At 38.3% G+C, this 21,946-nt stretch overlaps 2 protein-coding genes across 5 annotated transcripts in view; one reads left to right on the forward strand and one right to left on the reverse strand.

Moving 5' to 3' along the window:
* LOC105922701 (C-type lectin domain family 10 member A) overlaps positions 1 to 21,946 on the reverse strand; it is a 512,726-nt gene that overhangs the window by 181,194 nt on the left and 309,586 nt on the right. The gene's annotated exons all lie outside the window — the stretch shown is intronic.
* The window catches only part of bbs9 (Bardet-Biedl syndrome 9), a 200,519-nt gene that overhangs the window by 102,383 nt on the left and 76,190 nt on the right, over positions 1 to 21,946 (forward strand). For 3 of the 4 annotated variants that reach the window (XM_036135401.1, XM_012854125.3, XM_012854127.3), the window contains 2 exons: positions 8,637 to 8,819; positions 19,049 to 19,298. In XM_036135401.1, coding sequence (XP_035991294.1) covers positions 8,637 to 8,819; positions 19,049 to 19,298 — 433 coding nt within the window. Of the gene's footprint in view, positions 1 to 8,636; positions 8,820 to 10,656; positions 10,880 to 19,048; positions 19,299 to 21,946 lie in introns of those variants that run through there. The other variant, XM_036135403.1, reaches the window with a different exon arrangement.

Below are 21,946 nucleotides of genomic sequence, written 5' to 3' on the forward strand. Positions count from 1 at the left end.
ACATGGCTTTCCTTATGAGCTTATCCAGCAGCTTCCTCTCAGCTACAGATCAGCTGCTGCTCCAACAAACCACACCGTAGAAGATGGCTGATATACCACCACCGAGTTAAAGCAAGAGCGCCCCCTGCACTCCAAAATACCTCAGCCTCCTCAGCAGGTAGAGTCTGCTCTCACCCTTCCTGTAAAGAGCATCAGTGTTATGAGTCCAGTCTGGTTTTTGGTTCAGGTGAACACCCAGGGGACGGAGGGGGCCTCATTAGTGGAGTCATCCAAAGCGCAGGGCGGGGATGGCAGCTGAGAGCTGAACATTGTGCAGTTATGGGTGGAAGAACAGGCAGATTAGGGTGGCTGCAGCATGTTAGGCTGAGTTGGGATGCAGGCTGGTCAAACCTCAGGAAGTGCTGGTTCAGCTATGTCACCCATCTTAAGTCACCTATAGCCTGGGTGTTCTGTTTGTGACCTGAGGTGGTTTTTAGGCCTTTCCAGACATCACTGATGTTGTTGTCTTCCAGTTAGATCTCCATTTTCCTCCTGTAATTGTTTTTTGCTTCTCTGACCTACCTCCTCAGTCTTTTCTGCGCATTTCTGAGCCTTTCCTTCTTTCCTGACCTGAAAACCCTTTTTTCACTCCTAAGAAAAGCAAGCGATTGCTCCTAGCTCTGTTGTTTTTGAAGTCTAGTGGTCCGCACTTTGGATTCGGAGCCATTGTGAATTGTTGCCCCAGTTTTCTGTTTTTAACCAACAGCAGTGGCATTTGGTGTAGTCTTTTGCTTCTGTAGCCCTTAAAGGTGAATTCAGAGAGTGTATTGTGCATACCTTGGTTGTGAAGAGTTGGTAATCTGAGCTAAAAGTTTCTATCGTAAACCAATTTGTCCTTTTTCCTCTGATATCACAAAAACATGTTTATTCACAGAAGCTTTGCTTCTTGCTGCAGCCATGCCACGATAAAAATGACCTAAATGGTCTTCCTCGCTCACTCTGATGCTGTGTGTGTGTTTTTGGAGTTGATCCGTGCTGTTTGCATTGGCTGACCAAACAGGAAACATCTAATATTCCAGCTCAGTGGGAAGGCAATCAAACACAAATGTACACTGAAAAACACTCTAAGCTGTTTTTACTGTCATTCTGCGTGGAGATAAAACATTGGCAGAAAACAGATGTTTTATATTCTTCCTCTTGCAGTCATGTTGACTTTCATTAACTGGCAATGATGTTTCACAGGAGTAGATTTATGTTTTTGGATTCAGTGCTGATCTAAGGATATGTTGCAATGTTTTTGCCCTTTCATTCCGATTCTCACTAAAACCTAATGACTCTAAAATATCATCCTATTATTGTCAGGATTCCCATGAGTTTTTTTTTTCTTGTTGCTCCTTGAGATCCTGCAGTCTGTGTTTACATCCTTTAGTTTTATTTGTCTATTTATTCTTGTTTCTATCACTCGTTAGCTTCTCTTCTTGGAGATCTTGGTACTTTAACCATGTTTCTGTTTTATTTCTGTTTTTTCCTGCCCATCCTTGGTTCTGTTAGGTAATCTAGTCATGTCTGGCCATTCGTCATGATTCCCTGTTAGATTCTCTTTTCGTCTGTCCCCTGCCAATTCATTGCCCTCCCTCTCCTTCAGCCTAATGGGGTACCGCGCGCGAGCTATTTTTAGAAACACAACGTCACGATGACGTCACATCACGTGGTACGCAGTGGGGCAAACTCCGGAAACCCGCCGCTGTTTTGCTGTAAAAGAGACGTGCGTTAGCCTAGGTTTTACTCGGTAAACGACTGCTTTTTCCAAATCTAAGACCATGGTTTTTAAACATTGTTGCTATGGAACGTGCAACAGCGACTCGAGTTACGCTGATCGGCCGCATATGAAGGATGTTTTCTTCAAGACTGCCAAGGAGAAATATGTGCGCTTGGTACACCGGGGCGGTCGGCCTACACAACAGTTCAACCCGGAAAAAGTTACCAAATTCAAGTACATATGTAGCAAGCATTTTGTCGGAGGAAAGGGCCCAACCGAAGAACATCCTGACCCAATTCCAGCGACATCAAGTCAAGGTAAGAGTATTTTGGTGGCCGACATGTTAATAAAGTAGCGCCTGCTACCATGACAGCATATAGGCTATCATGGTAGCAGGCGCTAACATGATAGCCTGCTACCAGGATAGCTTACTCAAAAACATTTCAAATGAGACAAACATTAAACATATACCGATCCCTGGACGGTGATTGCAAACAACAACAAAAAAAAAAAAACGGCCGACGCTGCCATGATCGCCGCGCAGGAAAAAAAAACAAAGCTTACCGTTCATCAACTCGGCCAGTTTTCCAGTCTTTTTAAGCCCTCGAACCTCAAGCCATCGTTTGAGCTGAAGGTTGGTGTGTTCTTCGACAGTGCGACCAGTAAACCGTGTGCCTGGGACATCGTCTTGGGAAAGTTTAACGGCTGTAAAGTCGGTCATATCGCTGGTTCTGTTGCGCTTGTAATAGCTGGGTTATCCGTGCTTTCTCTCCTGTATGCCCTACCTAAGCGGCAAAAGGGGCGTTGCTCTTGAGACGGTGACGTCACGTGCGCGGTACCCCATTGCCTTCTCTCCTCTCACCTCTGTTTATTCGATCCACCTGCTGTTCCTCCCGTCTCCTCCCCTTTATAAGTCAGCTTAACCTTACTCAGTTTTCAGGTCCTCTCCAATGCTACCCGGGTTCTGGTCTTCATTTTGTTCTGCTCCTGGTTCCTGTTTTCCTGTCTGCCTGTAAGCCTCGGTTCTTCGTTATTAAATTATACTTTTAACTACAACATACCTTTTCCAAGTTCTTGTCTGCAACTTGGTCCACAAACCAAAACTCAACTCTTGACAGTTATGTTTATGGAAAGAAACTAGAGAGCATGGGATCCAGGAGCAACCTTAATTCCAAATAACATCATATGCAATACTTAAAAATGGAAAACAATTGGTTTTCAGGGATTTTTGGGTAATTTTCTTCCTAAATGCATTCAGTTTCAAATCACTGCCGATGCACTGAATTCTGTGACCTACATGTGTAAATGTCCTGGTTTTGCAATTTTTTTTTTATTTTTTTGTTTTCAGATTTCTCAGCTTCCTTTTGAAATTTTTCTGTCACTTTCTCAAACCTCCTCCCCTACAGTCACCTTTTTTGGGGTATTTTTTTAAACCCCAGCCACATCGTTTGTATATATTTATTTATGTGTGTGCTGTAAATCATGCGTCCCCATAGATAAGGGGTGCCCATGGTTTTCTGTTTGGGTTTTTCACTACATTTCTTGTGGCTACAGTTACATGTTTGTCCATATCTTAGTGCAATGATGTGTGAATATACAAACACGGCTGCTTGTGGGACTTTCTGTGTGTGGTTAGTTACTTCTTTTGCAGGGGAGGTAAAACCAAACGCAAGGATAAATGAAGTCTGAAAGATTGGATTTTTCCATTCCTTCATTTTGAGATTGCGCTTATAATTTCAGGGCCGTGTTGATACCGGTCCGAAAGAAAACACTTCCACAAAGTTGCACCTTGTCATTGAGACGTTAACCAGATTTAAGCACCCAAGATGAAGCAAAATGTCCTTTTTATGTTCATTGAATAGAGTCCAGACTTTATCACAAACACATTAGAAGGTCCTGACCTCTACAGCTTCAACTGCAGATTGTTTAAGGTCACCAGTAGTTCAGCTGTTAACGTACAGCTACTGTGTGTTAACACTTGAATTACTGCTGGACTACTGTCTGTCCCTTTTGAGGAGGTGTGTACAAAACATCTTGGGTGTAAGTTTTGTTGTTTATGCTAGCTTTTTGTCTATGTATGCGAGTATATATGAATGTGTGCCAATTCACATGTAGCTTTTATGTTCACATGTGTTCTTTAATCTCTAGTTAATGCGTGTGTGTGTGTGTGTGTGTGTGTGTGTGTGTGTGTGTGTGTGTGTGTGTGTGTGTGTGTGTGTGTGTGTGTGTGTGTGTGTGTGTCTCCAGGCTAAATGTGCCTTTGTGTTCTCTCAGCTGGCATCAATCAGAGTGAGTATGGAGCCCAGTGGCTGCCAACAATGGAGTCCTTCAGCAGACCTGGAGCCTTTTATCAATACACCCACACTTTCAGAACCCCCCCCCCCCCCCCCCAGAGCGGGGGGGTTTGGGACATGTTTGTGTATGTCTTCAGAGTGATGAAGATGTGTGTGCTTTTGGCCATGTGTTGAAAAGAAGTTACAGAATCAAAAATTCATCTTTAAAGGGTTCTGGGTTTGGGTATCGTTGAACTCTAATACTCATTCGGTGGTTAACAAAGCAAGTACATTGCCACAAAGAATTTCAAATAACACGTTTCTGATGTAAAAATAGTAAATCTAAAAAAGATAAACATTTGGATGTATTTTATTTATTTTTTTTTGCTTTAAAGGTTGAGGTTTAACCTCAGTATTGGTTTGGGTTTAACTCCCTCACAGACTAACGGGTCAAAGGATTCTGTGGTTAACCTGTGAAAGCTTTCTGCTCCTGAAGCGGTCTTGTTGTAGTCTGCTAACCTGAAAAACAGTAATCAATAAATATTGTTATTTTATCCGCTGAAAGCTCTGCTTATCGCTGACAGTTTATATTTAGCAAAGTTTGGCTTAAAAATATGCTATTAACCCAACATTAATAACCTTTATAAGGCGTACTGTACTTTGTTTGAAGGTGACAGTTTCACATGCTAGTTGTTACAGCAATAAACCTACATTATCTGGGCTGAAAAATGGGAACACAAGTTTACATGTTTGTTCCGCTTATGTTTTTTAAGTAGGATAAACAAAGGTTGTCAAGTAAGATCAATTAATAGAAATAGAATAGAAATAACATTTATTGTCCTTTGTTGGGGAAATTGCAGTGCACCAACAGCAAAGTGAATGGCAAATTAAATTAACGAAAAAATATGCAACTGAGTTGGTGAACTTGAAAAAAATCTAAAAAGCAAAGCAAACCATGCATGTGTACTTCTGCATAAAAAAACATTATTTCCAGGAATGAAAAAACTGTGCAAAATTAGCAGGGATGTAAACAACTTAGGTTTGTTGGGAGCAGTGACTTTCTGAAATTATTATTCATAATGCATGAATGTTGCCATTTTATTTTTCACTAGAGAGTGACATTATGTATTATTATGACTCACTTTTTTAGTATTGTTTAACTATATTTATGGTAATATTAAACCCTTATTTTTTGACCTGTTGGCAGACCTTGTTGGCCAGGTCTCTCCTGGAAAATAAATGTCAATCTCCAGCAACTTCCTTAACAGATAATGGTTCAAGAAAACAAAATTCATAATGATGAAAATCATTTATCCAAACACAAGTGAACAGAGTATTTAGTAGCATCTACTGTTACTTAGTACTTGAGCTGCATATTTGCCTTGTTTTCAGAAATATAATCAGTCTGCTGGTATTTTGTATTGAAAAGCTGCTCTTTAAGGATAAATGTAGAACTGTGCTGCTTTTGTAGAGATCTTGCTGGTTTGCCTTGTAGCCTTGGAACATTTGCAAGTTCCTAAAACACGGCTGGATTTTAAGGCTTTTATATTCTTTGTTGAGTGTTTTTGTGGCTCATGTGGAAGGTGTGAGTGACACAGCACCTACGGATGACCCCGGCCACAGGGACTTTTTGAGGTTACCATAGACATCAGGGGAAGTGAACTGGCGTTTTAACCTGTGTTTGTAGCTTAGTATTACGTAAATAGAAACAGCTTACTTTGGCAATTACTTCTCCACCCTGGTACACCAGCACATGCACGGACACACACACACACACACACACGCATACAAACTTTACCTCTTCACGTCTTTGCTTTCTGTTTTTCTAGGCTCAAATGCCAAGGTCTGAATCCATTTGTCAAACAAACGGCTGGTGTACGTTGGCACTTTGGCCTGCACGTCACTAATTTCTCTGAACACACAGTCGTCCATTAGTCCCAGATCTGCTTTCACCTCTTCTTTTTCACTCTCTGTCTGTTCGTCTCTCTCATCCTCCTCCCTCATCTCCCGTTTCCCTCTTTCTCTTTGTCTAACTTGTCCTTTCTTGTTGTCTTGGTTTTCATACGTCTTGCTCTGTCATCACTTGTCCTGCCACTCCACTCTTCTCCACCTCTTTGTTGTTGCAGTGATGGAGGGAAAGAGAGATTGACCCCCCTGCAATAGGTCAGACTCAGCTGCTCCCACCACGCCTAATTAATGCATTCACTTGCTCCCAGTTATTTAACACAGAGCTCTTTTTTTTAATAAAATTGAGAAGTCTTGGTTTAACCTAACAGCAAATTTGAGTTATTCGTTGTTTATACCTGTTTCTGAATCTTGCATTTTGTCTTGCAATCTAGTAGCTTCATAGAAATGTAAATGTTTCTAGAAAGCCAACCTAATGCAAACACAAATCAACATGATAAAGGTGTACAGATAGTCAGCTTTTCTTTATACATCAAAAAATAAATAAAAAATACCAACCTTGAAATTTGATTGTCAGTGTTTCTTTAAGAGAGTTAAAACATTTAGCTTCTTGAGGAAACTATTGTCTTTGAGCACTGTATGGCAACACATCAATTCAGAATAGAAAGCATGCATCTATTTATAGCGTCCATCTCATCATTAGTGTTAGTGTTATTTTATGATTTTTAGAAAAAACAACAAAAACAAGATTTCAGCAGCGCCTTACACATCCCCCAGACACTTCCAGAGACTTCAGTGTAATTTATGATGACTTTGTCAATAATGGCTCAACAAAATGTAACACATAGCTGGAAAATTGAAGAAATATAAAAGAAAATACATTGTTTTCAAAAAAAATTACAACAATAATCTGAAAAGTGTGGCGTATATTTGTATTTACCTTGATACCCATAAATTAAATCCATTGCCTTCAAATCAGCAAATTAATCCATCAAGAACCAAACATATATAGTCTTTATTGTCATTTTGTAACCATAATGAAGTCTTTTGATGAGCCACCAACTAAAAGCGGCTCATTTTGGGTGGACCCAACAACAACACTTCATAGGAAGCTAAAAAGCAGTTTAAAGAACAATATAAGAATACTGCACGATTGCATGAAATTACCAGATAAACACTCCCTGAGAAGAAACAAAAATTTAAATGTTCAAGTTAAACAGCTGTGCAGTTTATATGGACGTCCAGCACTCCCTAAGAAGCTAGAACATATGTAAATTTGCATCAGATAAGATTTAGATATTCAAGTCAAAAAAGACATATAGCAGTCACTTTTTTATTTAATCTTGATATAAGAGATTTGTCAGAGAAATTAGGGAACAATGTTATAAAGACTTAGAAACACAGCAGACAAGTCAGGGGTTAAAATGTGGAGTTAGAGTTTAAAGCTTGGTTTGGTTATTAACAAAAAATCTCAAGTTTTAAATATCTCAAAGACCAATGGTCGATTTGCCAGCGAGAGAGGATAAAGTTTGCCATCAATAAAACTTTTTAGAGCATTATTCATACTGACAGCATGACTCAAATGTTTTTCACAGGGATGAAAAATAGGCGTAAAACATGATATCAAATGTTAATCTATAAATAAATAAGGCACAATTGTGTTTTAGATGAATATATAGTTTATAGTCATAGCTCAGTTAGGGAGGTAGACATTAGTTTTTATATTCTGATACCAACACACGCTATCATCATTATGCGTGCAGGAATTACTTTTTACAACACATAAAGATAGAAAAACACTCTTGAGAATTTGTTGACAAAGGAGTTGCTGATAAAAATGTAATATTTGCAGAATACCTGCATTTTGTCATAAGCTTCCTACAAGCATACTTTGATCTCATAAACCTAAGCTTGTTAGACACAAAGTGGAAACTACTAGTGGCTATATCCAACATTTTTATTTAATCTCTACTGTGTTTGATCTACATCCCAGCTTGTGAGCCCCCAGAGCACCCAACTATAAAATCATAGATCCAGATTTTCAAGAAAAAAATCAAGGTTTGAAAGTTTTACCAGTGAATATACAGTGTTGAGTTTTGGGATGCAGTGAGTGCATGTTAAGAAAAGGAGCGCTGTGATGAAGTTTAGGGTGAATTTAAGCAAACATCAACAGGAGTAAATCAGCCACCTAAGGGAGCAACCGGTGACAGTAATGAAGGAGGTGCAGGCTTGATGCTCATAAATCTGTTTGCACAGGCTGCGCAGTCAACACACCAAGCCTTTTGGGATAAATGTAGATGTTGTAGAGAAATTCACCTTGACCATTAATAAACTTGGATTTATAGTTGTTCTGGGAAAAAGGTTGAAATTTATGTATGTTTTTTTTGTGCATTTCTCTTATTTGTAATGAATAAAAAGTTGGACAGACACTTTCGTAACTTAGAAAAAAAAATCATTAAACTTTTGAAAGTCTTTTCGTTCAACCTGTTCAAGTATGTGCTTTGATGTTTTTTTTTTTAATAATTGTACATCAAGAGTTACGTAGTGAAACATGCAGGCTGTTAAAGGCTTTAAACATTACAGAAAGAGTGCCCAGTCGTGTGTTTCTGGACCATCCGCTGTACAAGAGATGAGATGGAAGCCACTTCAGCTATGATGACCAAATTCAGTCATTTCTGAAATATTTAAGATGGATCTTCACTCCTCTCCATCCACTGCAGGTCATTGCTTTGGCCGAGGCTGCAGAGGAGAACCGAGCGCTACTGGAGCAGGCTTTTGTCCGTCTGCGGAGCTCCACTCACCTGCTTGTGCTGCTGCTGTCCCTATGGCAGGGCCTGACGCCCGATCAGACCGCCATACTGGAAGCCACCTTGCTGCCGCTGCTGCAGGACACACCACAGCTGGTACACACACACACACACACACACACACACACACACACACACACACACACACACACACACACACACACACACACACACACACACACACACACACAGAGGAGGCAATTAACATGTCAGTGTCCTTCCATCCATCTGTAGCCTGCTTGGTAAACACAGCCCCAGCTTAAACACACACTCAGAAAACTTAAAATATATTAAGCACCACTGGTCTCTGAGGATTTCACACACAGTCAATCACACACTAACTCGCCTCCTCTCAACACTCACCTGTCAGCTCCACACTAAGACTGTTTTCTGCGCTACTTTTTTTTTTTTATGAGTTCAGCATTAACTTTGTTTCCGTGTGTGTTTTCAAGACAAATGTGAATGCATTTAGCTTTTAAATAGAAGTCAGTCTGAGTTTTGCTGTAGTAGCGTACCACAGCATATGTTCACTGCAGAAAGGGAAAGAAAATAAAATCTTGTTCAAATGAGTGTAATTTGCCCTCAATTTTAGCAGGTAAATAAGATGATCTGCCAATGCAATTGGTATTTTTTACCCTTAAAATAAGATAATTAGATATACTGCACTTGAAATAAGATTATGGAGACGAGTTGTACCTATGTAAGTGCAAAAATTTTATTCCATTAATTTACATTAATTTTACTTACTCTTAAATCCTTTTTGCAGCGTTTGTGCTTGCATCAATGAGTTTTTGTGTATTGTTACAGGAGACTGTTCTATAGAACCTGTTTTCCTACCAGAAACATTGTCAGTTCTTATTTTTGACACTTCATTAGAACCATTTCACGTAGAATAACTGTCTTTTCGACGGTTTGTGTTACCATAAAGAGCTAAATTGTGGTTGCACACATTTCTGTTTCTCAGGCAAATTATTGTACAATGTTATACAAATTTATTTACAAGCACAGAAAAATCTGGGTGCTAATTTATGCCAAATTTGCAGTAAAAGTCTGTGAAGTGTTCTAATTTGTGTAGCCATTTAAACTTCGGTCCGTGTTGGTGTGTTACATTTTCCATGGCTCTGATCAGTTCCCTGGAGCTTTCAGTACCAGTAAGTCTATTTTCAGATCTGTCTCACAGCCCAACGATACATACAGTCACATCGAAACAGCTGCATGTAAAACATCTTACAAAACTCGCAGAGGGGGAGAGAGATATTATAGACAAAAATAAGTTAAGGGCAATTGATGAGCCTCGAGGGACTGTGAAAGTGTGTTGGTTATTTTAACTTGGATTATTGGCATTAAGTGAATTAGCAATAATTAGGGTCACGTCCACAACATTAAGGCAAACAGGTTGACAGACAAGCTATTTTCAGAGAACACAACTCGTTCTGCTGTGCTGTGACAGCGTCCATAAAAATGTGTTGACGTAGTCATCCACATATATTTTGGCTTATAATAGCTCTGAACTTTTAGCCCTTTGGTTTATAGTTACGGAGGAATCACAAAAAAAATCTAATTATACATTGAAGTTAAGGTAAAGGTCTCAGTATGTCCAACAATGATTGTACAGATACACTTATTTATAGATATGAAAAATAAATATTAAATTAATTCATTAATATGTTAACGTGAACTAAGTACATTTACACAAACTTTAACTGTCAGGTATTTACAATGATACAGGTGTTTATCTCAGACTGATCTAATATATATTCCACCTATGTTAATAATGTAATTATTAAAAAGGCAATTACGGTAAACTATTGTCTTTAGAGTCTTCTCACATTAGAGAATCTCCAGAATTTTAAGTGAATTCTTCTGGTGCCATCATGGCCGCACCTCAGCACACTCTTCATCTTGACTTTTGACTCTTTCTGTGACCGTGCAGGTGAGGTCACTGCAGCTGAGTGCAAGTCCGGCTTTCTTTAAGAGGGTTAAATCCCTGGAATGTCCCCAACATGAATAAAGTCAGGGAAGAGGATAGAGAGCTGAAGTGCTGGATTAAAGGAAAACAAAGAGGCGTGGAAGAGATTTTTTGAGGAGGAGAGAGAAATAAAAGGGAAAGCAAAAGACTCCGTTAGCTTCCAGATTGCATACACGATTTCAAAGAAATTATTCAAACATAGTGACTGCTTTTGCAAATTTATATTTTTTTTGTTTATTACACTTATCATCACCATACACATCCCTGAGACTAATACTTTAGGTTTTTCATAACTCTGTTTCGTATAATTTTTATTACTTATTTGCTATGTATAAGAGTAGTGAAGTGGAAGAATCTCCAGACTGTATGAAACTGTTAAAACACGTAGAATTTATAAATGTAAGAGGTTTTGTATCAGTGTTATGCAATTTATTTACTGGCATATTAGATTTAATTATTATGCTTGGAGACCCTTTTTCAAAATTTGATTTTATTTACTTATTTTGCTAAATTTACAACATTACGAAAAAAGGAAACAAGATGATACAGAATTCAATAAACCAATGATTTACTAAAAAAGAAACAGGCTGACGCCAAGGCTTTTATTTGCCTACTTTATGTAAGGATATCATCTGGGAAGGAATGAAACCTTAAAATCAGGCAGATGGATTTTTCAGCAAGAATGTGTCTTTTTCAACTGATGCAAAAAAATGCATAAAACTTCCTTAAAACTGACCACACTAAAACAAATAAATAATGTCTTGCATTCCATTTTTACTTTGCATTCATAAATGTAAATTCATGCTATAGAAATTGAGAAAAATTTGATTCATTTTACTAAAATTGTATGAGTGGATGCAGGTGTATAGTGTGTATAAGTATTTTTTTAATGTCGACACCAAAAGTTTTATGTACAGAACTTTAATTTTATTTTTGGTTTTTCTTTAGTAAATATTTTGTTCCTATTTATTTATCTATTTGTCATGATTTTTGTCATTTTTATGAACAAAAGGGGGCATCATTCATAGAAGTTTTTCTAACTTTTCTTTTTCATTGTCTTTCCTCTTTGTCCTCCACGTTTCTTTTTCCTTGTCATTGTCATTTTTGTCTCTTCCGGTTTCTGTCAGAACTGTTTTGTAAGTTTCATGTAACAACAACATTCACACTTCCATTAATACTCTTCTATCACATTTTTTACATACTCAGTATCGTGTCATAAAGTTTTCTTGCAGTTATATAACAATATATTTTTCTCTGATAATGTTTGGTTCAGGCTTTATTATCTTGCACAAACTATAATTGGAGTATCAGATTCAAGTAAAAGGTATAAGGTTATGTATACAAACATCAAAGTGAGAATAAAAATTTAATCTCTTCAGTCTTAGAGCTGCATATAATATTTAGTAAATGTTGGCATGTACTAGTTTTATAAAAGTCAATAATTTCAAATAGTTAGGATCTAATATAACTTTTTTTTTTGTCTTTTTAACCTGAACGTCCTAATATATTCCCATATCGGATACATTTGCATCTAAAACCCATTCAGACTGACACCGGCAAGCCTTGTGGTTAGCTTGTTATTGTGCATGTGTTTCCATTGTTTATCTTCCAACCTCCATGATTTTAGACATATGTTTGCCACTGTGATGACTTTCCAAAGTTGTAAAATCTTGTTTATGACTATTTTAAACCACTGTGCAATGTTTTGGCATCTGTAAAGCTTTTGAATCCTTTAATCTCTTAAACCAGTTTTCTATAAATGCTTAAATTCTTCCATACTGGCTCAGAATGTCAGTAGGTTATAACAAGAATAAAGCACTAAGACAGATACTAGTAACAAAACAGAAAATTTAATCCAGTATATGAGATGTAAAAGTAAGGCCTATAATTTTGTAGTGGTTTTTCTGGATAAATTAAATGTGATATAACATTCAGAACAAGATTTGTTTCATTGGCATGTAATAGTGTTGTCACTTTTTTTTTAATTTTCATCACAACTCCCTTCAATCCCTATTTTGTCAAAACTAGGGCCATTGTTTTTTTTATGGTTTTAATGAATCTCACTGTTCGGTTTGATATAACTGATCAGAACTTTCTAATGCACAAATTGGAGAAGTGGGCAGGATGTCCGGTACTACGCAAAACTGGTTCAGATCTTATTTGAGAGATTGGGACTTTTAAGTGTCATTCGTTAGTTATAGATTAAGGCATACAAGGATCACATGGAGTACCTCAAGGCTCTGTTCTAGAGCTGCTTTAATTCAATATCTATATGTTGATCCCTTGAGCTTAGATTATGGAGTAATACATCTATAATAATATATATATATATATGCTGATGACATACAGCTACATATTTCTGTTTTACCTCTTGACCTTAGTTCACTACAGTCAATGACTCAGTATGTCCAAAATATCTTTGAGGGAAGGTGCAGAGTTGTCTCTATCTTAATGCAGAAAATACATTAGTCTTTGTATGTGGTCCTGAAAATGCAAGGTTATAAATCAAAAATGAACTACACTCCATTGGACAAGAGACCTCAGAGCAAGCAACAAACCTAGCTGTCATCTTGGACTTACAACTGGCACTTTATCAAAGCTAGTGCATGTTGTTGTTTTTAGTATCTTAATGGTGGATAAACTAAATAAAAATATATGAAGTAGTTGCCACTTATCCAAGGACTCTTGTCTACCTACAGGAAAATCGTTGACATTACAACTTAAATCGTTGCACTAGCACCCTGTTTTTGTATTACTAATGTTGTTGATGTTCTGTAAGGAACTAAATGACCTAAATACATTTTAGAGTTGCTGGTCAGGTATGAACCATATAGACCCTGTAGACTCTGTTCATCAGAGTCATGCTCGCTCTGTTTTCCCAGGTCTAGAACTGAGAATGGCAGCAATTAGTTTCTATGTTCCCCAGCTCTGGAACCAAAGGCCTAAAAACCTGAGAAGTGCAGGAACTGTTGGCTCTTTTAAACCTTTTAAACTCAAACATTTATGTTTGCCCACGAAGGTCAAAAATTGCTTTATCATTTCTATTATGTTTTATGCTTATTAGTCAATTTGTTTTATGTGATTATGTCTCATTTTTAAAATTATTTGTGTTGATCCATTCCTCTTTTTGATGTGCCAGGTGTGTTTTTTTTCTGTTTTTTTTTTTTTTTTTTGCTCTATTCATTTGATTTTTCCTGCTTTAAATAATTATTGTGCCCACAATGAATAATGCAGCTATATTTTACCAAAACCTGCTTTTAAACATTTAAAGTTTCAGATAAACGATCCAGTTGGTTTAGTTAAAGTGAGGGATGTTTCCCTTCGGTAGCAGACTGAAAGACATTGTTGTCATAGAGCCGTAACTCCGGTCCCAAAAATGACTTTCCCAGTCTTGATGAGGATGTCAGAACCGGTATATTTCTTTCTCTGAACCTTTACCCGTCTCTTTGGGATCATTTCAGGGTTGTGGGCCATCCACGCTCATCCTGTAACACCGGAGTCAGACCCGTGATCGTTCTCTGTGAGACGTAGTGCTCTGATTGTTTTTTGGGATGCTGTTTAGTCATAGGAAATTTTGAGAAATTAGAAAGTGGCATGGAAATGCCCTTCTGATTCTTTAGAGTCAGCGGTGAAACATAATAGTTGGAAAATAAAATATTTATCTAACCAGTATGAGTCATGACTTAATTAGGGTAGATAATTGATTTTATTGGTGAATGAAAGCAAATCCCCCTTTTGCCTCTTTACTTAGTAGCACAATAAATGTCACCAGTGGGCACTTATATAGGGAGCTCTGCACAACCTGTGACTCCTGAAGTGTTGTTCATGACAAATTAATGAACCTAAAAGGCCTTTTCAGAGCTCCCAGTAAATTCCAAACATGTGTGCTTGTCAGTGTTGTTGAGCTTGTTGTGCTTCAGTAAAAAGCAGAATTAAGTATATTGCAGTTTTGCACCAGTGATTTAAAATAAACAAAAAGCACGATCAAGAATGACTGTATCTTATAGCTAACCAGTCAAATTTTTAATAGAAATTTCAGAAGCTGTTTTTATATCTGTTTTCCAGAGTTTGCAACTAAAATGGTGAAAATGGGTATTTAAAAAAAAAAAAAGAATATTTGATTTAAAATCTATTATAATAAATGTACATTAACCTTAAATCGTCTATTATTTAGACACAGGTCATGCTCACCCAAAAATGTGCTGCTGTCAATAAATATTATTGTATAAAAAACGTCTATCTTGTTTCCAAGTTGAGAGAACAAGCGTCCCTATTATTTCTGCACTTGTGGGAACTCTGTCCTAGCCCTCAGTCAAAAACAGTTCTGCTTTTTTTTGCTTCCTCCTTTTTTTCCCCGGACAATGAATCTCAGCACTTAAGGTTTAAAGATGCTGTAGTTAATAATCCTCCACAGCATGTGAAATGTTTGTGTCAGTGGGTGTGTGCATCAGCATGCCAAGTTTCCACAGAAACCTGCAGTTATTTTAAGCATTTGATAACCCGGTGAGGTATTGTGGTACGAATAGGTCATCCAACTCCCATCTGTCCTCCTCCTCCTCTTCCTCCCCTCTCATTTCTCTCTCCCTCAAGACTTTTTCCCCCATCTACTGTCCTCATCATTATCTCTGATTGTTCTTCACCTTTCCGCTCATCTTGCGCTCTGTCTCTGATATCTCTTATCATCTCATCTCCTAGACCTTTTACAACCATCTCTTTATGCCTCCTGCCCTTCAATTCTTTTTTTTTTTTTTGCTCTCCTTCTCTCTGTCAGCATTACTCTGTCACCATTATTACAGAGCTGATTACCTGTCATTATGACTCATTACAGGTCAATCAATGTGGCGGCAGGCAGGGGAAGGAAGAAATGGCGGGTTTAGAAGGGGGGAGGGTACCTGTCAACACATCCTTACCCCTCTAATACCTACACGCAACAAACACGCATTATACTTCTTACTCGAACTGTCATGAATTAATCTTTTCCTAAGAGGATCAACCTTTGCAAAGTCTAACTGGTCGATATATCCATTTTCAAGCCTTAACGTTTGACAACATAATAGTGTGGATTATTGCATATTTCATAAAAATAGTTTAAATGGTGATACAAGCATGATATCTGGTACATGTGTCCTTTAATTAAATTCAATTCAATTCAATTCAATTTTATTTATATAGCGCCAAATCATGAAACATGTCATCTCAAGGCACTTTACAAAGTCAAGTTCAATCATATTATACAGATTGGGTCAGATTATACAGATTGGTCAAAAATGTCCTATATAAGGAAACCAGTTGATTGCATCAAAGTCCCGACAAGCAGCATTCACTCCTGGGGAACCGTAGAGCCACAGGGAGAGTCGTCTGCATTGTACATGGCTTTGCTGCAATCCCTTATACTGAGCAAGCATGAAGCGACAGTGGGAAGAAAAACTCCCCATTAACGGGAAGGAAAACCTCCGGCAGTTTTAAGGGCCACTCTTTTGAGAAACACCACTGGCCACGTTAAAATCCAAGATAGTTGTCGTTTTTCTAGCAGACTGACACGCCAACCACATATTAGCTGTGTCTGAATACTGGGACTGCATCCCTTGAAGGACTCGGCCCTCATAGACCGGGTTCTCCGTCGGCCAAATGGAGCCTGAAGGCTGATCCTGCTGTCTCCTCTAAATAACTGTCCATGGTTTTTATTTCCCCTTTGCATATGGATCAGTGTTGTTTTTGTTTAAAAAATATTATTTTTATTTTTATTATTTCATTTTATGTTCAAAGTAATGTATATGTTTATAGATCTACAGGTGCTGGTCATATAATTAGAATATCATGAAAAAGTGTATTTTTTTCAAAAAGTGAAACTTATTTTTTATTCATTCATCACACACAGACTGATATATTTCAAGCATTTATTTTATTTTTGATGATTATAACTGACAACTAATGAAAACCCCAATTTCAGTATCTCAGAAGATTAGAATATTACTTAAGACCAGCCCAAAAAAAGGATTTCCAGAAATGTTGGCCAACTGAAAAGTTTGAACATGTACAGCACTTGATGCTTAGTTGGGGCTCCTTTTCCCTGCGGTGTGGCATAGAGTCAACAGGCCTCGTCGCTGCGCTGTGACATAATCGGCCCACAAATATGGCCTTCAAAAGATGCAGCCCCTGAATTCAGACATATCGATTGCCTAAATGATTTATTTTGCTATTTTTGCTTTTAAACATTTTTAAGATAAAAAAAAAATTCAGTAAATGTGATAATATGTTATATTATTTACTCCTGTGACAGTGGTGCAAGAGTTAGGGAGTTTATTCCTGCAATTGGTGGGTTGCCAGTTTGATCTCCTGCTCTAACCGTCTCACTCGTTGTGTCCTTGGACAAGACACTTCACCTAAATTGCCTGCTGGTGTGGTCAGAGGTCCCCTGTAGCGCCGATGTATGTCAACCTCGCCTCTGTCAGTCTGCCCCAGGGCAGCTGTGGCTGCTAACATAGCTCACCACCATCAGGGTGTGAATGACTGATTGTAGTGTAAAGCGCTTTGGGGTCGTCAGACTAGTTAAAGTGCTATACAAGTACCAGCCATTAAACATAATATTACACATGTTGTTCAGAAAAATAAAGGAATTAATTAATCTATGATAGTTATGTGCATTTGTGATCAGGGATGGAGCAGACTGTATTTCCTGAGGATTTAGGTGTTTCAGGGTTTGCAGCAAGATGCTGCAGATCTTCTATACGTCTGTCATGGAGAGTGGGATTTCCTCCGTCATCATCTGTTGGGGTAGCAGCATCAAAGCTACTGATTTAAAGAAGCCCAACAAGCTTATTTATAAAGAAGGCCGGCTCTGTTCTAGGGACTCTTCTAGAACCTCTGGAGATGACTTTGCAAAGAAGGATTCGTCATAAAATTAAAAATATTATGGACAACCCTGAGGTACCTCTTAATCAGATTGTTGTACAACAACAGTGTCTTCAGTCAGAGGTTTCTCCAGATCTGCTGTAAGACAGAACTGTACAGGAGATCCTTCCTGCCAGCAGCCATCACCATCTACAACTCTGTGAAGAAACCTCCATGAGTTACACCAGCATTTAATTTCCCTTTGGTATGAACAAAGTATTTCTGAATTTTAATTTTACACTAGTATTAGACTAGCAGTTGTAGTGTAATCTCATTTAGTGCCCCAAATTATTTCTAACAGCCCAATGTCAATAAGCTAGTAAAGAGTAGTAGGTAACAGTTAGATAATCACGCCTGAATTGATAGGGTGTGCCAGCGCAGGAGAGCCGAGGGTAAAGGGGCAATACCAGGCTTGGTCATGTCCTTACCTGGTTAGTGTACAGCTCACATGGGACTTAGATGGCACTGTATGAATAATCTGGCTCAGTGTAGGTCACCCAAACATAGTTGTATCCCATACAGGAATATGCATGTAATTTGGTTATGGTGGTAAAAGGCTAGCCCCACGGCCTTTATCAGAACACAAAATGACTGATTCAAATTCCATGTTTCCCTTAAGGCAAACTAACAGCTCAAAATGTTGACCTGTCAGTTTGAGGTGAAGGTTTAAACATTACCTAGAACCCATTCTTCCCTTAAACATGATGCTATTTTAGATAAAGTCGAATAAGCAACTGCTTTGGACAAATTTACCTTCACCTACCTTGTTAGTGGGGAAAAAATCTGTAATGGAGTTGTCTGACCCATAATGATAGAGCTCAGTCAGATGTGTCAGCCATTTTCCCAAATGGTCACCATTTATAATTTTTGCACGGCCAGCAGTATGTGCTTTGAAAGTGTAATGGTAAAATTGGGTGAAATTCTTGCCTTACTGCTCAGTTCTTCCTTCACCGTGACGAAGACGATGGACCATCACCATGGCTGAGGTCACTGCGGTTCATGATCAGTTTTCAAATGTCCTGCGTCTTGAGCATCTAAGAGGAAATCTTGCCCGCTCCTGGCACCCTGATGCTGGAAAAAAACTGATTAACTGCCTCAGCAACCTCTGCCATGGGGATGGAGTCAGCCTCATTATAATCTGCAGACAGTGCGTCCTCTCCACAGGACATGGTTTACAAATTATGGAGATCCTCAAAGTTCTCTGTGCAGCGGGAACTTTAGGTCTGCAGAGACAGAAAGAAAACTTGATGGCTTTTTGCATCACTTTTGGTTATCAATTTCATTTACTTTGGCAAGGCTTTTTCTTTTATTATGATTTCTAAAACATCACATTAATCCTCACTTTTATCCGTGTAATCGCCATCCACCGTGCCGTTACTCTTGTTGGTGTTGTAGTGGTAAACTTACAGTGCTAACACACACAAATATAGACATTTTATCTCTCATTTTCCTCCTGTCTTGTCAGGGCTGGGAGGAGAGCTGTGATGCAGCGGTCTCACACCTTCTGCGGAGTTGCTTGTCACGGAGCCCCAAGGACCAGGCCACATCTCTGGCCCAGACAGGCGGCCCCGTGCTGGGCCTTCCCCAGGACACCAGCCGCCTCAAAAAACACATAGCCCTGCTTTGTGATCGCATTGGCAAAGGAGGCCGGCTCACCCTGGCTTCTGATGCTAATGCCCAGATCCCTGCCCAGATCCAGAATCTTGCTGCTCCCGGTGAGTAAGAACAGAAAAAAGGAAAGTAGGAAAATAGAACGTAATCAGTTGGGTTAGATAAAGTAAGTGGAGTGACTGAAATGTTTGGTAAGTCAAATGTTTCCTGCTGTACAAATGTGAAACGATTTTTTTTAATAGCAAAACAAAATTGTTGGTTGGATATAGACCACTACTGGTAACAAAATGTTCATTCAAACAATGTTCCGTCAGACTTGAACTTTATGCCATGAGGTGTGCATATAGAGTACAAATATCCTTTCTTGTCCCTCAGTGGGAAATTTAGGGGTCCCAGGAGTAAAGTGACAGGTAAATGAAATTGTGTATTTTCTCATGTATAATATAAGAAAAGCAAAAAAAAAAAAAAAAGAGACTTTATAGCAAGGGCAAATTTACATCAGAAAATAAATTAAAAGTCCGATACAGTTATTAGAAATGGCTACCCAGATTCAGAGAAATGTATAACCAAGTAAGATAATTCTCTATGACTGCCAGGTTTCTACTCTAGGTAATAACATAGAAAATGTACAAAATGTGCCGGAATATTTCTGCATAAAAACAAAAACAAATGAAATACTATTTACAAGAGTATTGTGGGGGGGGGGGGGGGGGGGGGACTGTGCAAAAAAATAGCAGGGATGTAAACAACTTATTAAGTTTAAGTTCGTTGGGAGCAGTAATAGTTATAGAGTCCAATCTTAGTCAGGAACTGGAACAACATTCAATTTTCTCGGTCTCCCCCTGTCCAACCAAATCCTTTTTTTCCCTTAATGCTTAAAATTACCCATGTCATGTTTTTAATTTTCCTGACATCTTGCGGTCGCCCAACAACTTTTCGTAAAGTGAAAATCTGTAATTTGGGACCAGTTTAAGATGTGAGCAAACATGAAGAATATCATTCTGCTGATACTGTTGCTACCAACCTTAGAGCTGCAAGTTCTACATTTTGTTGCAATTTCAAAAGAATACCCTGTTTTTTTTCTTTTATTCAAAAGAATATCCTGTTTTTCTTTATGATCAAAAACCTTCTAACAAATGTAAAATTCTGCGACCTAAAAGGAATTAATCAAATGATTAATTTCGTGCTGTTTTTGCAGTTATAAGACACAAATTGTAAGACAATTTGTGTCTGACAATTGCAATCTGTAAGATTCAACAAGATAACATCTTCAACAAACAAACTTGTTTGTTGAAGATCTTATCTTCAACAAACAAGTTAATTTGATAGCTAAATTCAGCATGTGCCAAAATAAGTCATGCACAAGAATAAGTGCACTTTTGAAAAAGGTCCAACCATAAATCCCTGTATAATTGCACATGCAATACAAGTAATTGCGTTGTTGTATTTCAGAAATAATGCTTATTATTTATTTTCTTAATGATGTAGCCCTGGCCTTCATTTTGGAGACACACACACACACACACACACACACACACACACACACACACACACACACACACACACACACACACACACAGTGGAGCAGTAAACAGCCCCTCTCAGATGTTTCTTTTGCGTCCGCCTGTAAACATACACTTGTTTGCTTTTCCAACAACACTTACGGAAACCGTTTCCCCCTGCAAGACCACAGGCGCACAAACAGACATACACACACTGGGGAACAACACATCAAGTTCCACTTCATTGGCAGGAAGCGTGTGTGTCGGCGTTAACGTGTTGCTGGTAGTTCCCTGGAAATAAAAGCCGCCTAAACGGTCTCGTAGAACATCACCACTAGTATTTTAGAAATGAGCCCGCAGCTGGAAGCTGTTCTAAAGTGCTATAATTAATGCAGATGAATATAATCAAAATGTTTCAGATCATCTATCTATTAAAGGCGTATCACAAATCAACTCCATGAATTCACAGCTTGACAATTGTTTCATTCCCATGTGTTTGTTTATTCCCTAAGTTTAAAGGAGTAGTTCATATTTTTATCATCTGTATCCTTATAAATCTATTTTACCTGTTAATATCTTCCATGCATGAAAAGCTCTATAAGTGTGAAGACCCTATGAGAGTTTGTCCTTTACAAGTATGTAAAGAAACATACTGCAAAACAGAGGCTAGGCGAATCTGACCAAAGTTATTTACTTTACAAAAAATTGCTATATCACTTACAGTATTTTTCGGACCATAAAGTGCACTGGATGATAAGGCGCATTAAATATTCTTCCCAAATGTGTAATTTCACCCCTTCACGTACACATCTCTCTCCTGAGAGGGAGAGCTGTCCATTTCTGCTGGGAGGACAGAGTTTCCAAATGACAGAGCCATTTTTCTAACATAAGGCTAAAATAAACGTAACTTTTATATTGAATTAACTTACTGGGTTTATTGTTGCTAGTGCGTACTCCGGGTGCAGGCTGCCTTACATGAATGCACTTCCAGTTTCGACATTACAGTCAGGCAGTCTTGTAGACAGCTCAGGGGTCCGATCGGGTAGTGACACAGTGTACCGTAATGCTCCAAATACTCAGTGAGCGGAGCGGCTTTATTTCTAACCAAAGTTGTAGCTACAAATGTTAACAGATTTTCGAACGCATTGTACCACATGAAATTGGTCAGTAAGCACAACAAGTACGGTAATCATATATAAGGCACACCATCAATTTTGGAGAGAACATAAGGATTTTAAGTGTGCCTTATT

The sequence above is a fragment of the Fundulus heteroclitus genome, chromosome 3 (assembly GCF_011125445.2).
Source record: "Fundulus heteroclitus isolate FHET01 chromosome 3, MU-UCD_Fhet_4.1, whole genome shotgun sequence".
Taxonomy (NCBI): Eukaryota; Metazoa; Chordata; class Actinopteri; order Cyprinodontiformes; family Fundulidae; genus Fundulus; species Fundulus heteroclitus.